The sequence below is a fragment of the Chiloscyllium punctatum genome, chromosome 1, assembly GCF_047496795.1.
Source record: "Chiloscyllium punctatum isolate Juve2018m chromosome 1, sChiPun1.3, whole genome shotgun sequence".
NCBI classification, from domain to species: Eukaryota; Metazoa; Chordata; class Chondrichthyes; order Orectolobiformes; family Hemiscylliidae; genus Chiloscyllium; species Chiloscyllium punctatum.
Genome location: NC_092739.1, coordinates 67,360,533 through 67,387,064, shown reverse-complemented (window position 1 = coordinate 67,387,064; position 26,532 = coordinate 67,360,533). Strand labels below are relative to the sequence as shown.

The 26,532-nt window shown below is 42.2% G+C and overlaps 1 protein-coding gene across 1 annotated transcript in view; it reads right to left on the bottom strand.

Moving 5' to 3' along the window:
* Positions 1 to 26,532, bottom strand: part of ube2kb (ubiquitin-conjugating enzyme E2Kb (UBC1 homolog, yeast)) — a 101,136-nt gene that overhangs the window by 65,362 nt on the left and 9,242 nt on the right. Inside the window, exon 2 of the mRNA XM_072567815.1 lies at positions 4,119 to 4,212. Coding sequence (XP_072423916.1) covers positions 4,119 to 4,212 — 94 coding nt within the window. The remainder of the gene's footprint in view (positions 1 to 4,118; positions 4,213 to 26,532) is intronic.

Genomic DNA, 26,532 nt, shown 5'->3' with positions numbered 1-26,532 from the left:
CCAAAAACGGATACCCTCGCAATTTCATCAACAGATGCCTAAGGGAGAGACAACGGAACAAGGACATGCCGCAACCTAAAGGACTAGCCACACTACCATACATCAGGAGCATTTTTGAACTGACAGCCAGACTACTGCGACCACTAGGACTCATAACAGCACACAAACCAACAGCCACGCTCAGACAACAACTCACCAGAACAAAGGACCCGATACCCAACATGAGCAAAACTAATGTAGTGTACAAAATCCCATGCAAGGACTGCACAAAACACTACATCGGACAAACAGGAAGACAGTTAATGATCCGTATACACGAACACCAACTAGCCACGAAACGACACGACCAGCTATCCTTAGTAGCCACACACACAGACGACAAGCAACATGAATTCGACTGGGACAACACTACCATTATAGGGCAAGCCAAACAGAGAACAGCCAGGGAATTCCTAGAGGCATGGCACTCATCCACAGACTCTATCAACAAACACATCGACCTGGACCCAATATACCGGCCACTACAGTGGACAGCTCGAACTGACAACCGGAAGCGGCAGAGACAGGCCACTATAAATGCCGGAGGAAACAGCACAGAAGCGCTTCACAGGAGGCTTCCAAGCACTGAGGATGTCACCTAGACAGGGGACGAAATGTTTGCAAGACAAATTCCCAGCTCGGCAAACAGAACCACAACAATGGCTAGAAGGTACTACGTGCGGACATGCTCAGCCTTACATATTTCATGATTGGAACAACACATTTAGGAGCATTAACAACACAAAGTAAAGATCCAGTGAAGTTCCATCAAATTTCAAAAAAGAGAACACATCTGTCAGACTAACTAATACAAATTAAAACTTAGAAATAATCCAAGTTTCCAGTTGGATCATGTCTGCACAGTTGAAAAATGAGCCTGCCAGCCCAATCACACATTCTGGGTTTTTTTGGTCAGTACCCCTACTTGTTACTGAACTTGAGCTGCATATCCAGACACCTTCAAAATGAGTTTCTGCTACTTTCAGGCAATGAATTGCAAACGGGAGAACAGAAAAGAAAATTTTCCTCATGTCCCAACAATCTTTCTTTCCACTTTTTATCAACTGAAATGTGTCAATACTTCATTATTTACTTCAACTACAAATTTTGTATCAAATGAAATTCTTGTCTATATACCGAGAGGCCAGGTGATTATATTTATATCAAAAATAATGGTCCCAATGTCAACATCAAGGGAAGTCAATACATATTTCACTCAAAAACTATTAAATCTTGATTACTCTCCCCTTCCTCCAAAATAATTTTGTACAGATCTTGCCACTAAGCCCATTGGCTCCAAAACCAGTATATTAACAATCAGAATTGGAACCTAAAAATATTTCTTCTCCTGTACATTCTTTTAAATAGCATCCAAGGTCAGATAACTCTGCAAAGGCTGAGAATAGAATCTGTCCAATCCACGTGACTCAGTGTCCAAACAATCCTCATTCAACACAGAGAATGAACTGCAGCACCACCTTATTGTGTGTGGAGTTAAGTACCACACTAGTAAAGATCAGTTAACAATACAAGCTGATGAAATCCGAGCTACATTACTGCACCTGGTGAGATCAATTAACTCAGTACAAGCTGAAGCAACTTGGGATTTTCTTCATCTTCTAGTGGGTCAATACTCAACTAAAAAGAGTTCATGATGCACTGGTAGTATCTCAAGCTATGGGCCAGGAGGCCAGCGTTCAAGTCCCACCTGCTCCAGAGGTGTGTAATGTTATCTCTGAACAAGTTGATGAGAAAGTTTTTTTACCAGGCTCATGAGATAAACTGTTACATGTAAGGCAGAATGAGCCAAGATGACGAGATTGCTAGTTTAGCTTAGATCACAGATGAAACGTGGGCCCTTTAGGTCGTTTGGTAGTCAGTTTCACATCAGGAAGATAAAACTAAGAACATACTGTAGACTAAATCGGAGTCTACGGCTTTCCTTTTTTCTGTCCCTTTCAAATCAACCTGACTACAGGGCTTGGTGCTTTGCATAGTTTACTCCCCAATGAATATAACCTTCCGTATGTGTTAAATATTTGGATGTCTGAAAAGTAATTATGCATAATTTTCATTGTACACATTCATAATTAGGCTGGGGATGAGGATGAAGCTTAGAATGTAATCTTAAAAGCTAAACACAAATTCAAACACCCAGCACCCACAAAGAAGGTATCTGTTAAGTGCAAACATACAATTCCAGTTCAAGGAACAGCCATTCAAGCATGTTTGTGGCATCTCTTCAAGTGGAAATATCTACTCAAACCAATTCCTTTGCCTTTTGTCATACATTTGTTCTCTTTGTAAATGATGCAAGAATTTCAGTATTATCTGCTTAAAATAGTTTCGTGTTCTAATAATTTTAGGATATCTCTAGCTTCCCCTATTACTTGTCCTGAAGATCTTACAATCATTCATCATAACTGACTGAACAGAATGACTTAATGAGATAAATGACTAGTCAATCTAATTTTTGACGATGTTTGTCAAGAATCAACTGTTGGCCAGAACACTGAACATTCCTTTGGTCGCCTTTGTATAATGCCAGATGGTCTTCTACTGACACCAAGATACAGTCCCTCTCAGTGATGATGTTACCTAATATGGTGAAGAAATGTCTGAATACAAACCTTCAAGCTCAGCGAGCTAACTTATCATCAAGCTGAGCTACAAATCTTCTCAAAACTCACTAAATATCCCTCAGTTTGAAGTCACACCAAAAAGTCAGTGTTGCTGACAGCACAGCACCTGTCTCTTTCAGGATTACACAGACTTTTCAGCCTACATTATATGCTGTTACCATGAATCAAGGATTTGGGGAATGCGAACATTTGTACAAGATTTTCTGAAAAAATATGAACCAAAAACAACAACTCTTAAAAATCTGATTAGCTTTTATTTTTAAGCGATGCTTATTAATTTCCTTATAGAATATTGATACTTATCCACAATGAAAACTAGACTAATTTGGCCGATGGATGACAGGATTATCCTTTTCTCGTGTTTACTCAGATGTAATATTTGCCATTCTCTAGTTCAATGCGTCATTTCAGATTTTCAAAAGTTTCTGGAAAATATATGATCTCCGCCATTGCTTCTCTCTTCATCCTCAAACATTTTTCAATCTCCTTGGACATGTATCATGCGGCCTAATGACTTTTCTATTTGAGTCATATAACTGTACATCATAGAAACTGACCCTTTGGTCCAACTCATCCATGCCGACCAGATATCCTAAATTAATCTAGTCCCATTTACCAGCGATTGGTTCATATCCCTCTAAAACCTTCTTATTCACATACCCATCCAGATGCCTTTTAAATCATGTAATTGTACCAACCTCCCCACTTCCTCTCGCAGCTCATTCCATACATGTGCGACCCTCTGCATGGATAGGTTGTTCCTTAGGTCCCTTTTAAATCTTTCCCCTGTCACCTTAAACCTAAGCTCTCTAGTTTTGGACTCCACCTACCTCGGGGAAAGGCCTTGGCTATTCATCCTATCCATGCCCCTCATGATTTTATAAACCCCTGTAAGGTCACTCCTCAGTCTTCAACACTCGAGGGAAAATAGCCACAGCCTATTTTGCCTCTCTATAGCTCAAACCCTCCAACCGACAACATCCTTGTAAATCTTTCCTGAAATCTTTCAAGTTTGACAACATCCTTCCGATAGCAGGGAGACCAGAATTGAACACAGTATTCCAAAAGTGGTCTAACCCATGCCCTGTACAGCCACAGCAGGACCTTTCAACTCCTTTACTCAATGCATTGACCAATAAAGACAAGCGTACCAAATGCCTCCTTCCTTAAAAACATCCTTTTTTTTAGAAGAAGGAAGCCACAAAGAGGTCTTCCCAAAAAGCAGCATAAACTTGTTTAAGATTAATTTCAACAATTTAACAACCTATTCTTCTACAAAAATGAGTCACTGAAGAGTTACCTTTTATTTCCATCAAACATCAGGGAAAAACTTCAGTGTTCTTTACATACAGATGAATAGGGTACAAACATATCAACTAATTTTAATTAGTCTTTAGTATCCATACTTACAATTCAGAGAATACCACTGGCATTTACCTTCATATGGTGTGTCAGGAGGCCCTGCAATCTCGCCCCTCAATTCTGTAAAGTTTTCATCTACGAGTTCTACTTTGATTTGATTTTTGCTCGTCTTAAAAACACAAAAAAAAGATAAAAGTTAAAATTCCAAAACATTAATGAAAAAGCATGTTTTAATGACATTTTTCTTATTCTGTACTCATAAGATTTTTGTTTCAGTCACAGAAGGCCAGCAGCACACAGATCATGTTAATATAATCCAACTATTCATAAATAAGAAGAGAATGCAACAGGAATTCAGAAACTAATTAAATGAATAAACTGCAACATGTTTCTTAGACTTATTGATGATTAACAAGGAAACACAGTTGCATCATTTTAGGGTGTATTTTTACTGAAATAATTGAGAAGCAACTTCAAACAAGAGTGTGTTTGGAAGTTGCATTATTTTGCACTAATGCTGTCCAGAGATTCTGTGAAGTTTTGGATTGTGATAAAGTAAGCTAAAAATAAAATGTCAGAAAACAGAAAATAAAACTACAAAGTCAGGGGAAGGACAGCAAGGGGAACAAGAGCAAGAAGAGAGGGGAGGAAAAGGGATGTTGAGCTTGCCAATTTGAAATGCACAATTTATTCATACTCTTATAGAACATAGAACATAGAAGAATACAGCGCAGTACAGGCCCTTCAGCCCTCGATGTTGCGCCGATCAAAGCCCACCTAACCTACACTAACCCACTATCCTCCATATACCTATCCAATGCCTGCTTAAATACCCATAAAGAGGGAGAGTCCACTACTGCTACTGGCAGGGCATTCCATGAACTTACAACTCGCTGAGTGAAGAACCTACCCCTAACATCAGTCCTATATCTACCCCTCCTTAATTTAAAGCTATGCCCCCTTGTAATAGCTGACTCCATACGTGGAAAAAGGTTCTCACTGTCAACCCTATCTAACCCCCTAATCATCTTGTACACCTCTATCAAATCACCCCTAAACCTTCTTTTCTCCAATGAAAACAACCCCAAGTGCCTCAGCCTTTCCTCATAGGATTTTCCTACCATACCAGGCAACATCCTGGTAAACTTCCTCTGCACCCGTTCCAGTGCCTCCACATCCTTCCTATAGTATGGCGACCAAAACTGCACACAATATTCCAGATGCGGCCGCACCAGAGTCCTATACAACTGCAGCATGACCTCAGGACTCCGGAACTCAATTCCTCTACCAATAAAAGCCAGTACGCCATATGCCTTCTTCACTGCACTATTTACCTGGGTGGCAACTTTCAGAGATCTGTGTACATGGACACCAAGATCCCTCTGCTCTTCCACACTACCAAGTAGTCTACCATTAGCCCAGTAATCCATCTTTTTATTACTCTTACCAAAGTGAATCACTTCACACTTAACTACATTGAACTCCATTTGCCACCTTTCTGCCCAGCTCTGCAGCTTCTCTATATCCCGCTGTAACCTACCATATCCTTCCTCACTGTCTACAACTCCTCCGACTTTCGTATCATCCGCAAACTTGCTCACCCAACCTTCTAACCCTTCCTCCAGGTCATTTATAAAAATGACAAACAGCAATGGTCCCAAAACAGATCCTTGCGGAACACCGCTAGTGACGGCACTCCAAGATGAACCTTTGCCATCAACTACTACCCTCTGTCTTCTTCCAGAGAGCCAATTCCTAATCCAAACCTCCAACTCACCCTCTATGCCATATCTCTGTATTTTCTGCAGTAGCCTACCATGGGGGACCTTATCAAACGCCTTATTAAAATCCATATATACCACATCTACCGCTTTCCCCTCATCTACCTCCTTAGTCACCTTCTCAAAGAATTCAATAAGGTTTGTGAGGCACGACCTGCCCTTCACAAAACCATGCTGACTATCCTTGATCACATCATTCTTATCCAGATGTGCATAAATCCTATCCCTTACAATTCTCTCTAAGACTTTGCCCACAACAGAAGTGAGACTCACTGGCCTATAGTTACTAGGATTATCCCTACTCCCCTTCTTGAACAAGGGAACCACGTTTGCTAGCCTCCAGTCCTCTGGCACTACTCCTGTCGACAAAGAGGACACAAAAATCAAGGCCAATGGCTCTGCAATCTCCTCCCTTGCTTCCCAGAGAATCCTAGGATAAATGCCATCAGGCCCAGGGGACTTATCTATTTTCACCCTTGCCAGAATTTCCAACACCTCTTCTCTACATATCTCAAAGCCATCCATTCTACTTATTCGTGCCTCAGTATTCATATCGACAACAATGTCCTGTTCCTGAGTGAATACTGACGAAAAGTATTCATTCAGCGCCTCCCCAAACTCTTCAGCCTCCACACGCAACTTCCCATTACTATCCTTGATTGGACTTATTCCTTCCCTAGTCATTCTTTTATTCCTAACATACCTATAGAAAGCCTTAGGGTTTTCCCTAATCCTACCAACTAAGGACCTTTCATGTCCCCTCCTTGCTGCTCTTAGCTCTCTCTTCAGGTCCTTCCGGGCTACCTTATAACTCTCAATCGCCCCTATTGAACCTTCACGCCTCATCTTTACAAAGGCCGCCCTCTTCCATTTAACAAGGGATTCCAACTCCTTATTAAACCACGGCTCCCTCACACGACCCTTTCCTCCCTGCCTGATAGGTACGTACTTATCAAGGACACTCAATAGTTGCTCCTTGAACAAGTTCCACATATCAATTACGCTCTTGCCTTGGAATCTACTTTTCCAATCCACACATCCTAAGTCATGCCTCAACGCATCATAATTTCCCTGCCCCCAGCTATAACTCTTGCCCTGTAGTACACACTTATCCCTCTCCATCACTAGAGTAAAAATCACCGAATTGTGGTCACTGTCCCCAAAGTGCTCACCTACCTCTAGTTCTAATACCTGGCCTGGTTCGTTACCCAGAACCAAATCCAGTATGGCCTCACCTCTTGTTGGCTTATCTACATATTGTGTCAGGAAACTCTCCTGCACTCTGCCAGCAATCAATCCCCCAATTATGCTAAATTAGTAATCCCAGCTCTATAAGCCCAAATGCTGCACATTAACCTTTTGCACCACATCTTATCAAACGCTTTTTGAAAATTCAAGTCTTATACTATTTTCCTTGACCTCCTAGTAGTTTTGTCACAAAATTTTTAATGTGTTTTGTAAACATTAGGCTGATTTTTTAAATTAATCCATGGGAATGTGGATACCTCTAGCATAAAAGCATTTACTGTTCTTTCTTAATAGCCCTATAGATGGTGGTGAGCATCTTTCTCGAAACCACTGCGATCCTTGAGACTCACTCACAGAGTTATTAGACACTAAGTTTAAGGATTCTGATCCAGTCACAGTGAAGGAATGATAAAATAGTTCCAAGTCAGGATGGTGAGAGGCTTTGAGGGAAACTTGCAGGCAATAGTGTTCCCACGCATCTGTTACATTGCCCTTCCAAGTGGTAGAGGTCACAGATTTGGAAGGTGTTGTTAAAAAGAGCCTTAATGAATTTCTGCTGTGCATCTTGCAGATGGCACACTCACCTGCCATTGTGTGGCAGTGGCAAAGAAAGTTAACACTGACAGTGATGAGTAGGGTGCCAAACAAGCAGACTTATCCTGCTTTGTCCCACATCAAGTGTTGGTGGAGCCTCATCCATCCAGACTAGTGGAAAGGATTCTATCATACTCCAGATTTGTGCATTGCAGACAGTGAACTGGTACGTAGAAAACAGAAGGAGTGTTACTTGGCGCAGAACACTTACCTCTGACCTGCCTTTGTCACAGCAGTATACATAAGAACAGTTTGCATCAGTTTCAGACTTGGCTCCCAGTGTGACTTCCTAATGTATTGTTAAAGGAGTCTCAACAATAGATTCTAAAACATTTTACGCACTGACTGGCATGAAGCACGAATAGCAAGAATAGGATATTAGAAACAAAACAAATTACCGGTAAAGCTCAGGAGGACTGGCAGCATCTCTGGAGACGAAGCAATAATTCTGCTCTAGGTCCAATGACCAGTCATCAGAACCTGTTTGGAAAAGGCTCATTGGACCTGAAACATCAACTCTGCCCTGTCGCCAGACATCCTGAGTTTTTCCAGGAATTTCTGTTTTTGTTTCTATTTTCCAGCATCTACAGTTCTTTGGTTTTTAAGAGTGAGATACTATTTGGCCAAGTTGTTAGACATCATACATCCCATTTTAGCACCAATCAACACCTACAGCCTCAACTTCACATGAGAATGCCTCTATCATTAGTCAGGGCAAGGTGCTGCCTATAGAGAAGCATAGTCCATAGAGTCATAGAGAGTCAGAGTTTTTTCTTCTTTACAACAAGAGGCATGTGAGCTCATCACGTCCACACCAGTCTTCAAATATTCATCACAAACCAAAGCAGAAATCGCTACAAAAGCTCAGGTCTAGCAGCATCTACGCAGAGAAAGTAGAGTTAACGCTTAGAGTCCAGTGACCTTTCCTCAGAACTGAGGGTCACTGGATCTGAAGCGTTAACTCTGATTTCTTTCCACAGATGCTATGAGACATGCTGAGATTTTTCAGCAATTTCTGCATTCCAACATCGCAATTATTTCAGTTTTTGAAGAAATAACAAAGAAGATTGTTAAGGGCAGAGCGGTGGACATGATCTATTTGACATCAGTAAGGAATTTGACAAAGTTCTTCACAATAGACTGGTTACCAAGATTAAATCAGTTGGAATACAGGAAGAACTAGATATTAGGATACAAATCTGATTCAAAGACAGAGTGTGGCCTTTCAAACTGGAGGCCTGCGACCAGCAATGTGCCACAAGGATTGGTGCTGGGTCCACTGCTTCTAGTCATTTATATAAATAATTTAAATGAGAACATAGGAGGTATAATTACCAAGATTGCAGACGACACTAAAATTGGAAGTGTACTGGACATCAAAGAAGGTAACCTCAAAGTACAAGAGGATCTTGATCAGACGGGCCAATGGACCGAGTGGCAGATGGAGTTTAATTTAAATAAATATGAGGTGCTGCATTTTGCAAAGACAAATCATGGCTGGACTTATACACTTAATGGTAAGGTCCTGGGGAGTGTTGCTGAACAGAGAGTCCTCGGAGCGCAGGTTCATAGTTCCTTGAAAGTGGAGTCGCAGTTAGATAGGATAGTGAAGGCGGCGTTTGGTATGCTTTCCTGTATTGATCAGAGCATGGAGTATAGCAGTTGGCAGGTCAGTTTGCGGCTGTACAGGACATTGGTTAAGCCACTTTTGGAATATTGCATGCAATTCTGGTCTCCCTCCTATCGGAAGGGTGTTGTGAAATTTGAAAGGGTTCAGAGAAGATTTACAAGGATGTTGCCAGGGTTGGATGGTTTGAGCTATAGAGAGAGGCCGAATAGGCTGGGGCTGTTGTTCCTGGTGCGTCAGACGTTGAGGGTGACCTTAGAGAGGTTTATAAAATCATGAGGGGCACAGATAGACTAAATAGACAAGGTCTTTTCCCTGGGGTGGAAGAGTTCAGAACTAGAGGGCATAGGTTATGGATAAGGGGAGGAAAGCTTACAAGGGACTTAAGGAGCAATGTTTTCACACAAAGGGTAGTGCATTTATGGAATGAGCTGCCAGAGGCTAAAGATTTAGAAGGCTTCCAGATGGGTAGAAGGGTTTAAAATAGGAAGGGTTTAAGAGGGATATGGGCCAAGCACTGGCAAATGGGACTAGATTAGTTAGGATATCTGGTCAGCATGGATGGGTTGGACCAGAGGGTCTGTCCCCATGCTGTACTCTAAATGACTCTAAATATCCATCTTTTCAAATCCCATTTTTTAGGTCTTCGCCTGTAGCCTTGTATGGTACGGCACCTCAAAACATTCATCTCCGTCTGATCGTCAAATAATTTAGGAAGATACTAAAATAATTTTCAGAAAACTTTAGAAAATATGTCAACTACTATTGACATATCCTCAGTTTGCTTACAGGGGCACTAATCCTACAGTGATAGGAACAGAACAAACTATCAAGTTTGATTTGGATTTGGAGACCTTATTTACATGGTGGCTTGGAGAACAAATTTAAACTCACATAGAAGGAGTTAGTTATGTGCACTTTGTAATGCCACAAAATAAACAAATTTTGAGGAATTTTTTTTAAACATTACAACAGAAGTAAGAAAACAAACAAGGCAACAAAAACAGACTCAAAAATATTTCCTCACTTGCCCCATGGTCAAAGATTCACATTTTAGGTCTGAACGACTTAGTGTTGTTTAGACAAATAAGGTCTACAGATCAATGTCAACCATCACTGGTACACTTTACTCACATTCTTAAACATTGCTGCAAGGCAAAGTAGTAGTGCTGAAACATAGTTCAAAGCAAAAACGTGGGGGAGGAATGCAACCATGGGACCTTGCAAGGTTTTTCCAATGTATTGTTCATAGACTACATCTAACACTTTAAAATATCAAGTCACAACTCAACAACATCAATGCACAGCATTAATGAAAACCAGGCATTTTTGTGATTATTTGACCTTGAGGATAATCTCATCTCTTCAAGAGATAGCAAGCACTTACCAACTTATGAAAATTTCTAACAGTAATTAGCCTTTAGCCAACCTGGTGTGCTTATTCAACTGCCTTTTGAACAGAAACAGATTAGCAATTGAACATCACAACTGAGCTTTACACACCAGGGAGAAAAGATGGTAACAACAAATTAGGTAAAATTAAATCATTACTTATTAAACTGAGCCAATTGCACGATTACTTCTTGAGAAATTTTTCTACTGTTAAATATTGAAAATAATAACACAAGAACCTGTAAACTGCATTCGTAAAATGTCTTTTCTTCTCCCATTATTTTTTCACAAGGTGTGGGCTGCACTGGTAAGACTGGCGTTTGTTGTTCATCCTTAATTGCCCTTGAGCCATAGAGTCATAGAGATGTACAACATGGAAACAGACCCTTCAGTCCAACCCGTCCATGCCGACTAGATATTCCAACCCAATCTAGTCCCACCTGCCAGCACCCAGCCCATATTCCTCCAAACCCTTCCTATTCATATACCGATCCAAATGCCTCTTAAATGTTGCAATTGTACCAGCCTCCACCACGTCCTCTGGCAGCTCGTTCCATACACATACCACCCTCTGTGTGAAAAAGTTGCCCCTTAGGTCTCTTTTCTATCTTTCCCCTCTCACCCTAAACCTATGCCCTCTAGTTCTGGACTCCACAATCCCAGGGAAAAGACTTTGCCTATTTACCCCATCCATGCCCCTCATAATTTTGTAAACCTCTATAAAGGTCACCCCTCAGCCTCCGACGCTGCAGGGAAAACAGCCCCGGCCTATTTAGCCTCTCCCTATAGCTCAACTTCTCCAACCTTGGCAACATCCTTGTAAATCTTTTCTGAACCCTTTCAAGTTTCACAACATCTTTCTGATAGGAAGGAGACCAGAATTGCACGCAATATTCCAACAGTGGCCTAACCAATGTCCTGTATTGCCGCAACATGACCTCCCAACTCCTGTACTCAATACTCTGACCATAAAGGTAGGCATACCAAACTCCTTCTTCACTATCCTATCTACCTGCAACTCCACTTTCAAGGAGCTATGAACCTGCACTCCAAGGTCTATTTGTTCAGCAACACTCCCTAGGATCTTATTATTAAGTGTCTAAGTCCTGCTAACACTTGCTTTCCCAAAATGAAGCACCTCGCATTTATCTGAATTAAACTCCATCTGCCACTTCCCAGCCCATTGGCCCATCTGGTCCAGATCCTGTTGTAATCTGAGGTAACCCTCTTCGCTGTCCACTACACCTCCAATTTTGGGGTCATCTGCAAACTAACAAACTGTATATCTCATGCTCGCATCCAAATCATTTATGTAAATGACAAAAAGCAGAGGACACAGCACCGATCCTTGTGGCACTCCACTGGTCACAGGCCTCCAGTCTGAAAAAAAACCCTCCACCACCACCCTCTGTCTTCTACCTTTGAGCAGTTCTGTATCCAAATGGCTAGTTCTTCCTGTATTCCATGAGATCTAACCTTGCTAACCAGTCTCCCATGGGGAACCTTGTGGAACATCTTAGCAAAGTCCACATGAATCACATCTACCACTCTACCCTCATCAATCCTCTTTGTTACTTCCTCAAAAAAACTCAATCAAGTTTGAGACATGATTTCCCACGCACAAAGCCATGTTGACTATCCTGAATCAGTCCTTGCCTTTCCAAATACATGTATATCCTGTCCCTCAGGATTCCCTCCAACATCTTGCCCACACCAACGTCAGGCTCACTGGTCTATAGTTCCCTGGCTTGTCCTTATCACTGTTCTTAAACAGTCTTCCAGCAACTCATCTGTGACTATCGATGATACAAATATCTCAGCAAAAAGCCCAGCAATCACTTCTCTAGCTTCCCACAGATTTCTAGGGTACACCTGATCAGGTCCTGGGGATTTATCCACTTTTACCAGTTTCAAGACATCCAGCACTTCCTCCTCTGTAATATGGATATTTTGCAAGATGTCACCATCTATTTCCCTGCAGTCTATATCTTCCATATCCTCTTCCAAAGTAAATACTGATGCAAAATACTCATTTCGTATCTCCCCCATTTTCTGCGGCTCCACACAAAGGCCGCCTTGCTAACCTTTGAGGGGCCCTATTCTCTCCCTAGTTAACCTTTTGTCCTTAATGTAAAAGCCCTTTGGGTTCTCCTTAATTCTATTTGCCAAAGCTATCTCATGTTCCCTTTCTGCCCTCCTGATCTCCCTCTTAAGTATATTTCTATTTCCTTTATACTCTAAGGATTCACTCTATCTATCTTGTCTATACCTTACATATGATTCCTCCTTTTTCTTAACCAAACCCTCAAATTTCTTTAGTCATCCAGCATTCCCGATACCTACCAGCCCTCCCTTTCACCCTGACAGGAATACCATTTCTGAAGGCTTCCCATTTTCAGCCGTCCCTCTACCTGCGAACATCTGCCCCCAATAAGCTTTCGAAAGTTTTGCCTAATACTGTCAAAACTGGCCTTTCTCAGCTTTTGGAACTTCAACTTTTAGATCTGGTCTATCCTTTTCCGTCATTATTTTAAATCTAATAGAATTATGGTTGCTAGCCCCAAAGTGCTCCCTCACTGACACCTCAGTCACGTGCCCTGCCTTATTTCCCAAGAGTAAGTCAAGTTTTGCACCTGCTCTAACAGGTACATCCACATACTGAATCAGAAAATTGTCTTGTATACACTTAAATTCCACTCCATCTAAACCCTTAACACTATGGCAGTCCCAGTCTGTGGTTGGAAAGAAAATGTGATTTGATAGGGCAGTTAAGAGTCAATCACATTATACTGGATCTGAAGTCACATAAGCCCAACAGGGTAAGGATGACAGGTTTCTTCCCCATAGGACAGTTGTGATCCAGGTGAATTTTTAATGTCAGCGATAATCACTAATGTTGACTACGAAATTATATTTTAATACCAGATTAATAGAATTTAAATTCCACCAGCTTCCATCGGGGGGCTTAAACCTATTTGGAATCTGGATTACTAGGACAGTGAAATTGTAACTGTGCTACTGTCTTCCCTTTGCTTAGTGACATGAAGAATATGGTGACATTGCTGGAAAGTTTTGACCAACAGAACATCCAACTTGCTGTATAGGTAAATTTGCAAGGGACAAATTTCATTTTCCCTTGTGAATTCCCATTAAAATTAGAGTATTATTCTATTATTGAGTGAAACTTATTCACGCAAAAAGTTATTTTGACAAAAATTTGTAAGTGAAAAGGTTATGTTGGGCCCAAAACATAATTGGGACTCCAAAGTAGAGGAATCAGAATTCTATGCTGCAAGTTACATTTGAAATCACAATCAGAATCATGTCCATAGATAAAACAACTGAAACTCAGAATCCACAAGCAACAGTCAAATTACTATACAACAGTACCTGTCAACTGACAAAAATAGTTCCAAAATACCAGACTGGCTTAAATTTGACAAAGAAGGTTATTTTCTTCCAGTTTATGTATCAGGGACAGAGTCTGTCCCTGTTGCTAAGAAGTGAAGGGGATAGAGGAGCAGAACATTAGACATTCGGGACTCCACAGTTAGGATGACAGATAGGAGGTTCTGTGGGAACGAGGAAGACTCACTGTGTGTTGCCTCCCAGATGCCAGGGTTCGTGCTTCTGGGATCATCGAGTGGGAGGACGTGGTGCAGCAGCCCCAAGTTGTGGTCCACAAGAGAACAAACTACATAGGTAGTAAAAGTGATGGGGCTTTAAGACAGAAATTCAGGGAGCTAGGGTGGAAGCTTGGAGCTAGAACAAACAGCGTTATAATCTCTAGTTTGTTACTCATGCCAAAGTTTGGCGAGGCAAGGAATAGGAAGAAAGAGGAGTTGAACACGTGGCTATAGGAACAGTGCAGGAGGGTGGTTTTCGGATACCTGGATAATTGGGGGGTCATTCTGGAGTAGGTGAGACCTCTACAAACAGGATGATATACACCTGAACTAGAAGGGTACCAATATCCTGAGGGGTGGAATTTGCTAATGCTCTTCGGGAGGGTTTAAACTAATTTCAGCAGGGGGATGGGAAGTTAAATTGTAGTTCCAGTGTCCAGGCGTCAGAAATATGATTTGAAGGTCGCAGAAGTGCACCAGCCAGCAGGAATAGTTCCAGAGATGCAGAGGAAAGGATTGCAAAGATGATTCTGGATAGGAGCAACTGTAACAGGATAGTTGTTATCTTTCCAAATACTGACCGGAAATACTATAATTCAAGTAGTTTAGATTGGTCAATTTTTGCCCAATGTGTGCAGGAGGTTTATCGAGGCTTGAGGCCACATTGGATTTGGTACTGGGGAATGAACCAGCTAGGTGTTAGGTTTGGAGGTCGGTGAGCACTTTGGTGATAGCAACCACAATTCGGTTATGTTTACTTTAGTGACAAAAAGGGATAAGTATAGACCGCAGGGCAAGAGTTATAACTGGGGAAAAGGCAACTATGATGCCGTTAAGACAAGACGTAGAATGCACAGGATGGGGAAGGAAACTGCAGGGGATGGGCACAATTGAAATGTGGAGCTTTATTCAAAGAACAGCTACTGAGTGTCCTTGATAAGTATGTACCTGTTAGGCAGGGAGGAAGTGGTCGAGAGGGAGAGCCGTGGTTTACTAAGGAAGTTTAACCTTGTCAAGTGGAAGGAGGCTTATGTGAGGATGAGGCATGAAGCCTCAGTTAGTGGGCCTGAGAGTTACAAGTTAGCCAGGAAAGACCTAAAGAGAGAGCTAAGAAAAGCCAGGAGGGGACACGAGAAGTCTTTGGCAGATAGGATCAAGGAAAACCATAAGACTTTCTATAGGGAATATCAGGAATAAAAAGAATGACTAGAGTAGATTAGGCAATCAAGGGCAGTAGTGGGAAGTTGTGGGTGATTAGGTTAGATTCCCTACAGTGTGGAAACAGGCCCTTCGGCCCAACAAGTCCACACTGACCCTCCAAAGAGCAACCCACCCAGACCCATTGCCCTACATTTACCCCTTCACCTAACACTACGGGCAATTTAGCATGGCCAATTCACCTAACCTGCACATTTTTGGACTGTGGGAGGAAACTGGAGCACCCAGAGGAAACCCACGCAGACACTGGGCGAATGTGCAAACTCCATACAGACAGTTCCCTGAGGCAGGAATTGAACTCTGGTCTCTGGCGCTGAGGCAGCAGTGCTAAGCACTGTGCCGCCCAGAGTCCAAGGAGATAGGAGAAGCATTAAATAAATATTTTTCATCAGTATTCATACTAGAAAAATAGCAATGGTGTCAAGGAGAATACTGGGATACAGGTTACTAGACTAGACGGAATTGAGGTTCACTAGGGGGAAGGTGTTAGCAATTCTGGAAAGTATGGAAAAAACAGAAGTCCCCTGGGCTGGCCAGGATTTATCCTAGGATTTGCTGGGAAGCTAGGGAGGAGATTGCAGAGTCTTTGGCTTTGATCTTTATGTCATCATTGTCTAAAGGAACAGTGCTAGAAGACTGGAGGATAGAAAACGTTGTCCACTTGTTCAAGAAGGGGAGTAGGGACAACCTTGGCAATTATACACCAGTAAGCCTTACTTCAGTTGCGAGTAAAGTGTTGGAAAAGGTTATAAGAGGTAGGATTTATAATCATCTGGAGAGGAACAAGTTGATTAGGGATCGTCAACATGGTTTGGTGAAGGGTAGGTCGCGTCTCACAAACCTTCGAGTTCTTTGGAGAAGGTGAACAAACAGGTGGATGAGGATAAAGCAGTTGATGTGGTGTATATAAATTTCAGTAAGCATTTGATAAGGTTCCCCATGGTAGGTTATTGCACAAACTACGAAAGCATGGAATATAGTGGAGTTGTGGACTCTGCCGAAGGATGTTGCAGGTTACAGAGAGACATAGATAAGCTGTTGAGCTGGGCTGAGAGGTGGCAAATGGAATTTAATACGGAAAGGTGTGAGGCGATTCACTTTGGAAGGAGCAACAGGAATAAAGAGCACTGGGCTAATGGCAAGATTCTTGGCAGTGTAGATGAACAGAGATCTCGGTGCCCATGTACATAGATCCCTGAAAGTTGCCACCCAGTTCAACAGTGTTGTTAAGATAGCATACTGTATGGCAGCTTTTATTGGTAGAGGGATTTAGTTGTGTTTCAAAGCCACAAAGTCATGTTGCAGCTGTACAAAACTCTGGTGCGGTCACACTTAAAGAGTATTGAGTACAGTTCTGGTCAATGATTTAAAAGGAAAGATATGGAAACTTTGGAAAGTATTCAGGGGAGATTTACAATTTGTTGCCTAATATGGAGGGAAGGTCTTATGAGGAAAGGCTGAGGGACTTGAGGCTGTTATTAGAGAGAAGAAGGTTAAGAGGGGACTTGATTGAGACATAAAAAGATAATCATAGGATTAGATAGGGTGGACAGTGAGAGCCTTTTTCCTCGGATGGTGATGGCTAGCATGAAGGGTCATAGCTTTAAATTGAGGGGTGATAGATATAGGACAGATGTCAGAGGTGGTTTCTTTACTCAGTAGCAGGGGCGTGAAATGCCATGCCTGCAATTGTCATAGACTCGCCAGTTTTAAGGGTATTTAAATGGTCACTGGATAAACAGATGGATGAAAATTGAATAGGGCAAGATAGACAGGCTTCAGATTGGCTCCACAGGTCGGCACAACATCAAGGGCCGAAGTTATAATGTTTATGTTCTATGTCTTACACGTCCATTACATTTCAAGTAAAAAATGTCTCTGCATGATGGTAGACCTCAATTAGAAGAGAGGTAGGAAAAGAGGAGCAAGAGAGGTAAAAACACAACTGAAGAGGAATATCTCCAAGGTTATTTAAAAGGGAAAAAATGCCACGGTCAATATGCTGAAGTTCTAGACAGTAATGGTAAACTAGAGAACAAGCAAGCAAACATAGAATCAGTGGATGTACAAGCAACTAGTAGATTTCAGGGTAAGCTTTGATTGAGATCACTCCATGAGCATGAAGACGTTTGGCCAAGGTGAGCAATACAGAAAATATGAACAAGTATACAGATTGCAATATTCTGGGTAAGCTAATGTTTAAACAGGTTGGAACCAGAGAAAACTGGATAAAAATCTAACTTTAGTCATTAAAAAGAGCTGGAAAGTCAGTATGATAGAGATGTATAAATAAGTTTTGCAATGTAAAACAGAATTATTTTCTGTTGAAACCTTTGCTGCTGAGATTTTAAGTTAATGTACATTTTACACAAAAGGCAGAACAGACAAACATCTCTGGAAAATTCTGACAAATTTTCAAAGTTGTTAAGTACTTTCAAAAGAAGCAATGACTTTCCATTTGAAAATGAGAGCAGTGCTGCCTCAATCCTTAAAGACATATCTGCCAAGACACTGAAGGAACCAACCAGCAGGAAAAACCTACTCCATATAAGAGTTTCTGATGCACTCGTCAGCCAGTGAGTTGGTAGAAGTGACCACCTCATATCTATCTTCATAAACACAACAAAAATGTATAATAGAGTGATAGGGACCAAATGCAGGCAAATGGGACTGGACTAACTGAGGATACCTGGTCGGCATGGATGAGTTGGACCGAAGGGTCCTTTGCCTTTCTGTACATCTCCATGAGATGTGCAGAACTACTACAGCGCTGAATGGAACAGACTCAAATCTGAACTGCAACTCAAAGCTCGAAGTGCTTCATGGTTATTGACAGCAACAAAATTACATTAAACCACTATCTGTAATCTCATATCCTGCACTATCAGCAAGATGGAAGACCAACCTTGATTCAGTGAGGAATGAAAGACAGCATGCCAGCAGCACCCTGGCACATCTGAAAACGCAGTGTCAACTTTGTTAAGATATAATACATGACTTATTGAATGCTAAATAGAAGCCATAACAGGTTAAAAGAGAGGCAGGTGATTCCACAACAAACATATGTTCAAAGCTGTGCAGCCCTGCTACATCTAGTCATTCAGTCAGAGATGTACAGCACGGAAACAGACCCTTCAGTCCAACTCGTCCACCTGAATTAATCTAGTCCCATCTGCCAACACTTGGCCAATATCCTTCTAAACCCTTCCTATTCATATATCCATCCAGAAGCATTTTAAATATTGTAATTGTACCAGCCTCCTCCACTTCCTCTGGCAGACACTGAAGGAACCAGCCAGCAGGAAAAACCTACTCCATATATATATGTTCCAAGCGTACACCAACCTCTGTATGAAAAAGTTGCCCCTTTGGTCCCTTTTAAGTTTTCCCCTTCTCACCCTAAACCTATGCCCTCTAGTTCTGGACACCCCCACCCCAGGGAAAAAGACCTTGCCTATTTATCTATCCACACCCCTCATGATTTTATAAACCTCTATAAGGTCACCCCTTAGCCTCCAACACTCCAGGGACAATGGCCACAGCCTGTTCAACCTCTCCCTCCAGCTCAAATCCTCCAACCTTGACAACTTCCTTGTAAATCTTTTCTGAACCCTTTCAAGTTTCACAACATCCTTCCGATAGGAGGGAGACCTAGTCTTGAATGAGGCGAGACAATCAAATGTAAACTGGAAGCTGTTCATAAATATCCCCAATTCTGAATGCAGTGAGAGCCTACCAAGTCATTGCACAGAACAAGACTGAAGCTTTTGAAACCATGTTCTTTCAAAAGAGCTCAGTGTATGTTTCATCGTGGACTCTTCCAATGCACACAATCAATTTGGATTCCAAACTTCAAATACGATCATCAAGTAGCTGGAGGCGCTGGATACAGCAAAAGGCTGTAGGTCAGGTCAACATCTATCATTCTGAAAACTTGCGACCCAGGAGTATTGACAATGAGAGTAACTAGAGAAAGGGTTGGCCCACTCAGGACAAGGGAAGTAAGTTGTACGTGGAGTCAGAGAAAATGGGTAAGGTTCTTAATGAGTACTTTGCGTCAGTATTCACAGAACAAACGGACATGACTTATGTTGAGGTTAGGGATAGCTGTTTGATTACTCCAAGTCAAGGTGGCATAAGGAAGGAGAAAGTGTTGCATATTCTAAAAGGCATTAAAGGCGGACAAGTCCTCAGGTTCGTATGGGATCTATCACATGTTACTGAGGGAAGAAAGATGAAATAGCTGGGGCCTTAACAGATATCTCTGCAACATCCTTGAACACAGGTAAGGTCCTGGAGGACTGGAGAATTGCTAATGTTGCCCCCTTGTTTAAGGGTAACAGGGATAATCCAGGCAATTATAGAACAGTGAGCCTGACATCACTGGTAAGGAAGCTGGAGAAGATACTGAGGGATCGGATCTATTTATATTTGGAAGAAAATGGGCTTATCAGTGATGCGCAACATGGTTGTGTGCAGAAAGGTTATGTCTTACCAACTTAATAGAATTCTTAGAGGAATTGACAAAGTTGATTGATGAATGAAGGGCAGTAGATGTCACATACATGGACTTCAGTAAGGTGTTTGATAAGGTTCCCCATGGTAGGCTGATGGAGAAAGTGTGTGGCGTCCAGCGTATGCTAGCTAGAGAAATGGCTGGGCAGCAGGAGACAGAGTAATAGTGGAAAGGAATAGTCTCAAAATGGAGAACTGTGACCAGTGGTGTTTCACAGGGATCCATGTTGGGACCACTGTCGTTTGTGATATACATAAATGATCTGGAGGATGGTACAGGAGATCTGATTAGCAAGTTTTCAGATGACACTAAGATTGGTGGAGTAGCAGATAATGAAGGGGACTGTCAGAGAATGCAACAGAATATAGATGGATTGGAGAGTTGGGCGAAGAAATGACAGATGGAGTACAATCTGGGCAAATTATATGGTAAATGAAACAGCCCTGAGGAAAACTGATGGTGGGATCTGGGTGTTCAGGTCCATTGTATAGGGAAGGTGACAATGTAGGTCGATAGAGTGGTCAAGGAGGCATTCGGCACGCTTTCCTTTATTGGATGGGGTATTGAGTACAAGAGTTGGCAGGTCATTTTACAGTTGCATAGGACTTTGGTCCAGCCACATTTGGAATACTGCGTATAGTTCTGGTCGCCACATTACCAAAAGGATGTGGATGCTTTGGAGAGAGTGCAGAGGAGGTTCATCAGGATGTTGCCTGGTATGGCAGGCACTAGCTGTGAAGAGACGTCGAGTAGATTAGGACTATTTTCATTAGAAAGATGGAGGTTGAGGGGAGACCTGATGGAGGTCTACAAACTCATGGGAGGTATAGACAGCGTGGATTCCCCCAGAGTGGGGGACTCAATTAGTAGGGGCCATGAATTCAAAGTGAGAGGGGAAAAGTTTAAGGGAGATATGCGTAGAAAGTTCTTTATACAGAGAGTAGTGGGTGTCTGGAATGCATTGCTAGTGGAGGTGGTAGAGACAGGCATGATAGCATCAATTAAGATGCATCAAGACAGGTGCATGAATGGGCAGGGAGCAGAGAAATACAGATCCTTGGAAAGTAGGCAACAGGTTTTGATAGAGGATCTGGATCAGTGCAGGCTTGGAGGGCCGAAGAGCCTATATTCCTGTGTTGTAAATTTTTTTGTTCTTGTTCTTTATTTGCAAAAGCTATTTTAGAATAGGTGCAACATAGTAAAAACCACAGTCTTCTTCCTTTGCTTGTCATTATCTCAGATCCAGGACATCTTTGTTATTATTCATTCACAGAACGAGAGCATCACCCATCCCGAGTTGCCCAGAGGGCAGTTCAGAGCCAACCACATTACTGCGGGTCTGCAGTCACATGTAGGCTAGACTAGGTAAGGATGGCAACTTCCTTCCCCCAAGGACATTAGTGAATCAACGAGGTAAAAACAATGACTGCAGATGCTGGAAACCAGATTCTGGATTAGTGGTGCTGGAAGAGCACAGCAGTTCAGGCAGTATCCAAGTAGCTTCGAAATCGACGTTTCGGGGACATTAGTGAATCAGTTGAGGTTTTCTGACAATTGACAATGGTTTCATGGCCAGACTCTTAATTCTAGAAATCGTTTTAAAATTGAATTCAAATTTCACACCTGCCATGATAGGATTTGAACTTAGGTCCCCACAACATCTTTGATGCTTATTAGACAAGTCAACAAGGGGAGGTGCCATATTGGATTTGGTGCTGGAAATAAACTCAGCCAGGTGTTAGATTTGGAGATAGGTGAGCATTTTGATAATGGTGATCATAATTCGGTTATGTTTACTTTAGTGACAAAAAGGGATAAGTATAGGCTGCAGGGCAAGAGTTATAACTGGGGAAAAGGCAATTATGATGAGATTTGATAAGACTTAGAATGCATAGGATGGGGAAGGAAACTGCAGGGGATGCGCACAATTGAAATGTGGAGCTTATTCAAGCAACAGCTACCGCGTATCCTTGATAAGTATGTACCTGTCAGGCAGGGATGAAATGGTCAAGAGAGGGAGTCGTGGTTAACTGAAGAAGTTGAAGCTCTCGTCAAGAGGAAGGCGGTGGCTTATGTGAGCATGAGATGTGAAGGCTCAGTTACAGGGCGAGAGATTTTGAAGTTATCCAGAAAAAAATTCTGAAGAGAGGACTAAGAAGAGGCACGAGGTCACATGAGTAGTTGTTAGTGGGTAGGATCAAGGAAAATCCTACGGTCTCTATATCAGGAATAAAAGAACGACTGGAATAAGATTAGGGCCATGTGGGATCTGAGGACAAAGGGGAAGCGCTTAATGAATACTTTTCATCGGTATTCATATTGGAAAAGGATATTGTTAGTGAGAATATGGAGATACAGACTACAAAATTAGACGGGATTGAGGCGACAGAGAAGATTTTAGCAATTTTGGAAGATCTGAAAATAGATAAGACCTCTGGGCTGGATGGGATTTATTCTCGGATTCTCTGGGAAGCCAGGAAGGAGATTGCAGAGCCTTTAGTTTCGATCTTTATGTCATCATTGTCAACAGGAGTAGTGCCAGAAGACTGGAGGATAGCAAATGTTGTTCCCTTGTTTAAGAAGGGGAGTTGGAATAACCCTGGTAATTATAGGCCAGAGAGCCTTACTTCGGTTGTGGGTAAGCTGTTGGAAAAGGTTAGAAGAGGTAGGATTTACAGTCATCTGAAAAGGAATAATTTGATCGAGGATCATCAACATGGTTTTATGAGGAGTAGGTTATATCAAACTAACCTTATTGAGTTCTTCGAGGAGGTGACAAAACGAGTGGATGAAGGTAAAGTGGTTGATGTGGCGTATATGGACTTCAGCAAGGCATTTGATAAGGTTCCACACGGTAGGCTATTGCACAAAATGGTAAAAACAATGACTGCAGATGCTGAAAACCAAATACTGGATTAGTGGTGCTGGAAGAGCACAGCAGTTCAGGCAGCATCCAACGAGCAGCGAAATCGACGTTTCGGGCAAAAGCCCTTCATCAGGAAGGGCTTTTGCCCGAAACGTCGATTTCGCTGCTCGTTGGATGCTGCCTGAACTGCTGTGCTCTTCCAGCACCACTAATCCAGTATTGCACAAAATACAGAGTTTTGGGATTGAAAGTGATTTAGCGGTTTGGATCATAAATTTGCTAGCTGAAAGAAGACAGAGGGTGGTGGTCGATGGGAAGTGTTCATCCTGGAGCTTAGTTACTAGTGGTGAGCCGCAAGGATCTGTTTTGGGGCCTCTGCTATTTGTCATTTTTATAAATGATCTGGATGTCAACGTAAAAGTTTGGGTTAGCGAATTTGCAGATGACACTAAGGTAGCAGAGTTGTGGATAGTGCCGAAGGATGTTACAGAGGGACATAGGTAAGATGCAGAGCTGGGCTGAGAAGTGGCAACTGGAGTTTAGCAGAAAAGTGTGAGGTAGTTCACTTCGGTAGTAGTAACAGGAATGCAGAGTACTGGGCTAATAGTAAAATTCTTGGCAGTGTAGATGAACAGAGAGATCTGTGTCATGCTGCATAAATCCCTGAAAGTTGCCACCAAGGTGATAGGGTTGTTAAGGAGGCATATGGTGCACTGGCACTTATTGGTAGAGTGATTGAGTTTCAGAGCCACGAGGCCATGCTTCAGATGTACAAGACACTGGTGAGGCCACACCTGGAGTATTGCATGCAGTTCTGGTCACCACATTATAGGAAGGATGAGGAAGCTTTAGAAAAGGTTCAGAAGAATTTTACTAGGATGTTGGCTGGTATGGAAGGAAGGTCTATGATGAAAGGCTGAGGGAACTGAGGCTGTTTTCGTTGGAGAGAAGAAGGTTGAGAAGTAACTTAGTCAATACATATAAGATAAACAGGTTAGATGGGTGGACAGTGAGAGTCTTCTTCCTCGGATGGTGAAGGCTAACACATGGGGATATAGCTTTAAATTGAGGGGTGATAGAGTTAGGACAGATATATGGGGTAGTTTCTTCACAAAGTAGTAGGGACGTGGAACAGCCTGCCTGCAACAGTAGTAGACTCGCCAACATTAAAGGGCATTTAAATTGGCATTGGACATACATAAGGATAATAATGAAATGGTGTAGGACAGATGATCATCAGATTATTTTAATAGGTCAGCATAACAGAGGGCAGAAGGGCCTGTTCTGCGCTGTTAGGTTCTATGAACATTACCTGGGTTTCTGGATTAACAGCCCAGCGATAATACCACTAGGTCATCGCCTACCCAAGGTAGAGTCATAGGTTCAACCACCTTCAGCTGCTTTAATGACGTGCACTCCATTATAAGGTCAATTGCTGATATTTGCTGATGATTACATAATATTCAGATGGCCAAGTGATATTATTACTACATTATTAATCCAGAAACTCAGTTAATGCTCGGGGAACCCAGATCCAAAGCTCGTCAGGACAGAAGATGGAATTTGAATTCAACATAAAATATCAGGAATCAAGAATCTACTGAAAACCACAAAACCACTGTCAATTGTCAGGAAAACCTATTTGGTTCACTCTTGTCCTTCAGGGAAGAAAATCTACTAAAGAACAGGAACAAAGAAAATTTACAGCTCAGGTACAAGCCTTTCAGCCCACCAAGCCTGAGCCAATCCAAATCTACTGTATAAACCTGTCGCCCAATTCCTAAGCATCTGTATCCCTCACCTGCCCATGCATCTGTCCAGCCTCATCCTAAATGAATCTACCGTGCCTGCCTCTATCACCTCTGCTGGCAATGTGTTCCAGACACTCACCACCCTCTATGTAAAAGTATTTGCCGCGTGTATCCCCCTTAAACTTTTCACCTCTCACCTTGAAAGCATGACCTCTTGTTACTGAATCCTTCACCCTGGGAAAAAGCTTATCTCTATCTACCCTGCTTACAAATGATTTTGTAGACTTCAATCAGGTTCCCCCCCCTCAATCTCCTCTTTTCTAATAAAAACAATCCTAACCTATTCAACCTCTCTTCACAGCTAGCGCCTTCCATTCCAGGCAACATCCTCGTAAACCTTCTCTGCACCCTCTCCAAAGCGTCCACATCCTTTTGGTAATGTGGCTAGCAGAACTGTACACAGTATTCTAAATGTAACCAAACCAATGTCTTGTACAATTTTAATATAACCTGCCAGCTCTTATATTCAATACCCTGTCCGATGAAGGAAAGTATACTATAAGCCTTCCTGACCACTCTATCCACTTGTGCAGCCACCTTCGGGGTACAATGGAACTGAATGCCCAGCTCTCTCTGCTCATCAACTTTTCCCAAGTCTCTTCTGTTTACAGTATAGTTCGCTCTAGAATTAGACTTCCCAAAATGCATCACCTCACATTTGCCTCGATTGAACTCCATCTGCCCAACTCTCCAGTCTGTCTATATTTTCCTGTATTCTTTGACAGTCCCCCTATGCTTTCTGCTACTCCACCAACCTTGGTGTCATCTGCAAACTTGATCATACCAACAGTGCCCTCTTCCAGAACATCTATGTATATTGCAACCAACAGTGACCCCAGCACTGATCCCTGTGAAACACCACTAGTTACCTTTCTCGATTTCGAGAAACTCCCTTCAACTACTGTCTCCTGTTGCTAAACCAGTTCTTTATCCACCTAGCTAGAACACCCTACACACCATGTAAGTGCATTTTCTCCATTAGTTTACCATGGGGAACCTTATCAAATGCCTTACTAAAGTCCATGTATATGATATCTACAGCCCCTCTTTCATTCATCAACTTGGACACTTCCTCAAAGGACTCTTAAATTGTCAATGCACGATCTCCCCTGCACAAAACCATGTTACCCATCACTGATAAGCTCATTTTCTCCCCCCAAAATATAAATAGATTTTATCCCTCAGTACTCCTCCAGCAACTTTCCCACCACCGATGTCAGACTCACTGGTCTGTAGAATATCTACTACCCTTCTTGTACAAGGGGACAACATGAGCAACCTTCCAGGCCTCTGGCACCTCACCTGTATTTAAGGATGCCACAAAGAGATCTGTCAGGGCCCCAGCTATTTCCTCTCTCGCCTCCCTCAGCAACCTGGGAGAGATACCACCTGGTCCTGGAAATTTGTCCACTTTAATAACCTCTAGCCTCCCCAACACACCTTCCCTAGTCATGTCAACATGATCCAGAGTAACCAAACTTCTATCTCTAATCTCAACATTCATCATGTCCCTCTCCTCAGGTGAACACTGATGCAAAGTAATCATTCAGAATCTCACCCATTTTCTCAGCTTTAACACACAGCCTTCCTTCCTTATCCTTTAGTGGACCAATCCTTTCTTTAGTTACCCGCTTGCTTCTTATATAAGAATAAAAGGCTTTGGGATTTTCCTTAATTCTGCTTGCGAAAGCTATTTCATGATCCATTTTAGCCCACTTGATTCCTCGTTTAAGACTGGCCCTACTGGCCCAATATTCCTCCAGGGCCCATTCTGTCCTTAGCTGCATGAACCTTATGTACGCTTCCCTTT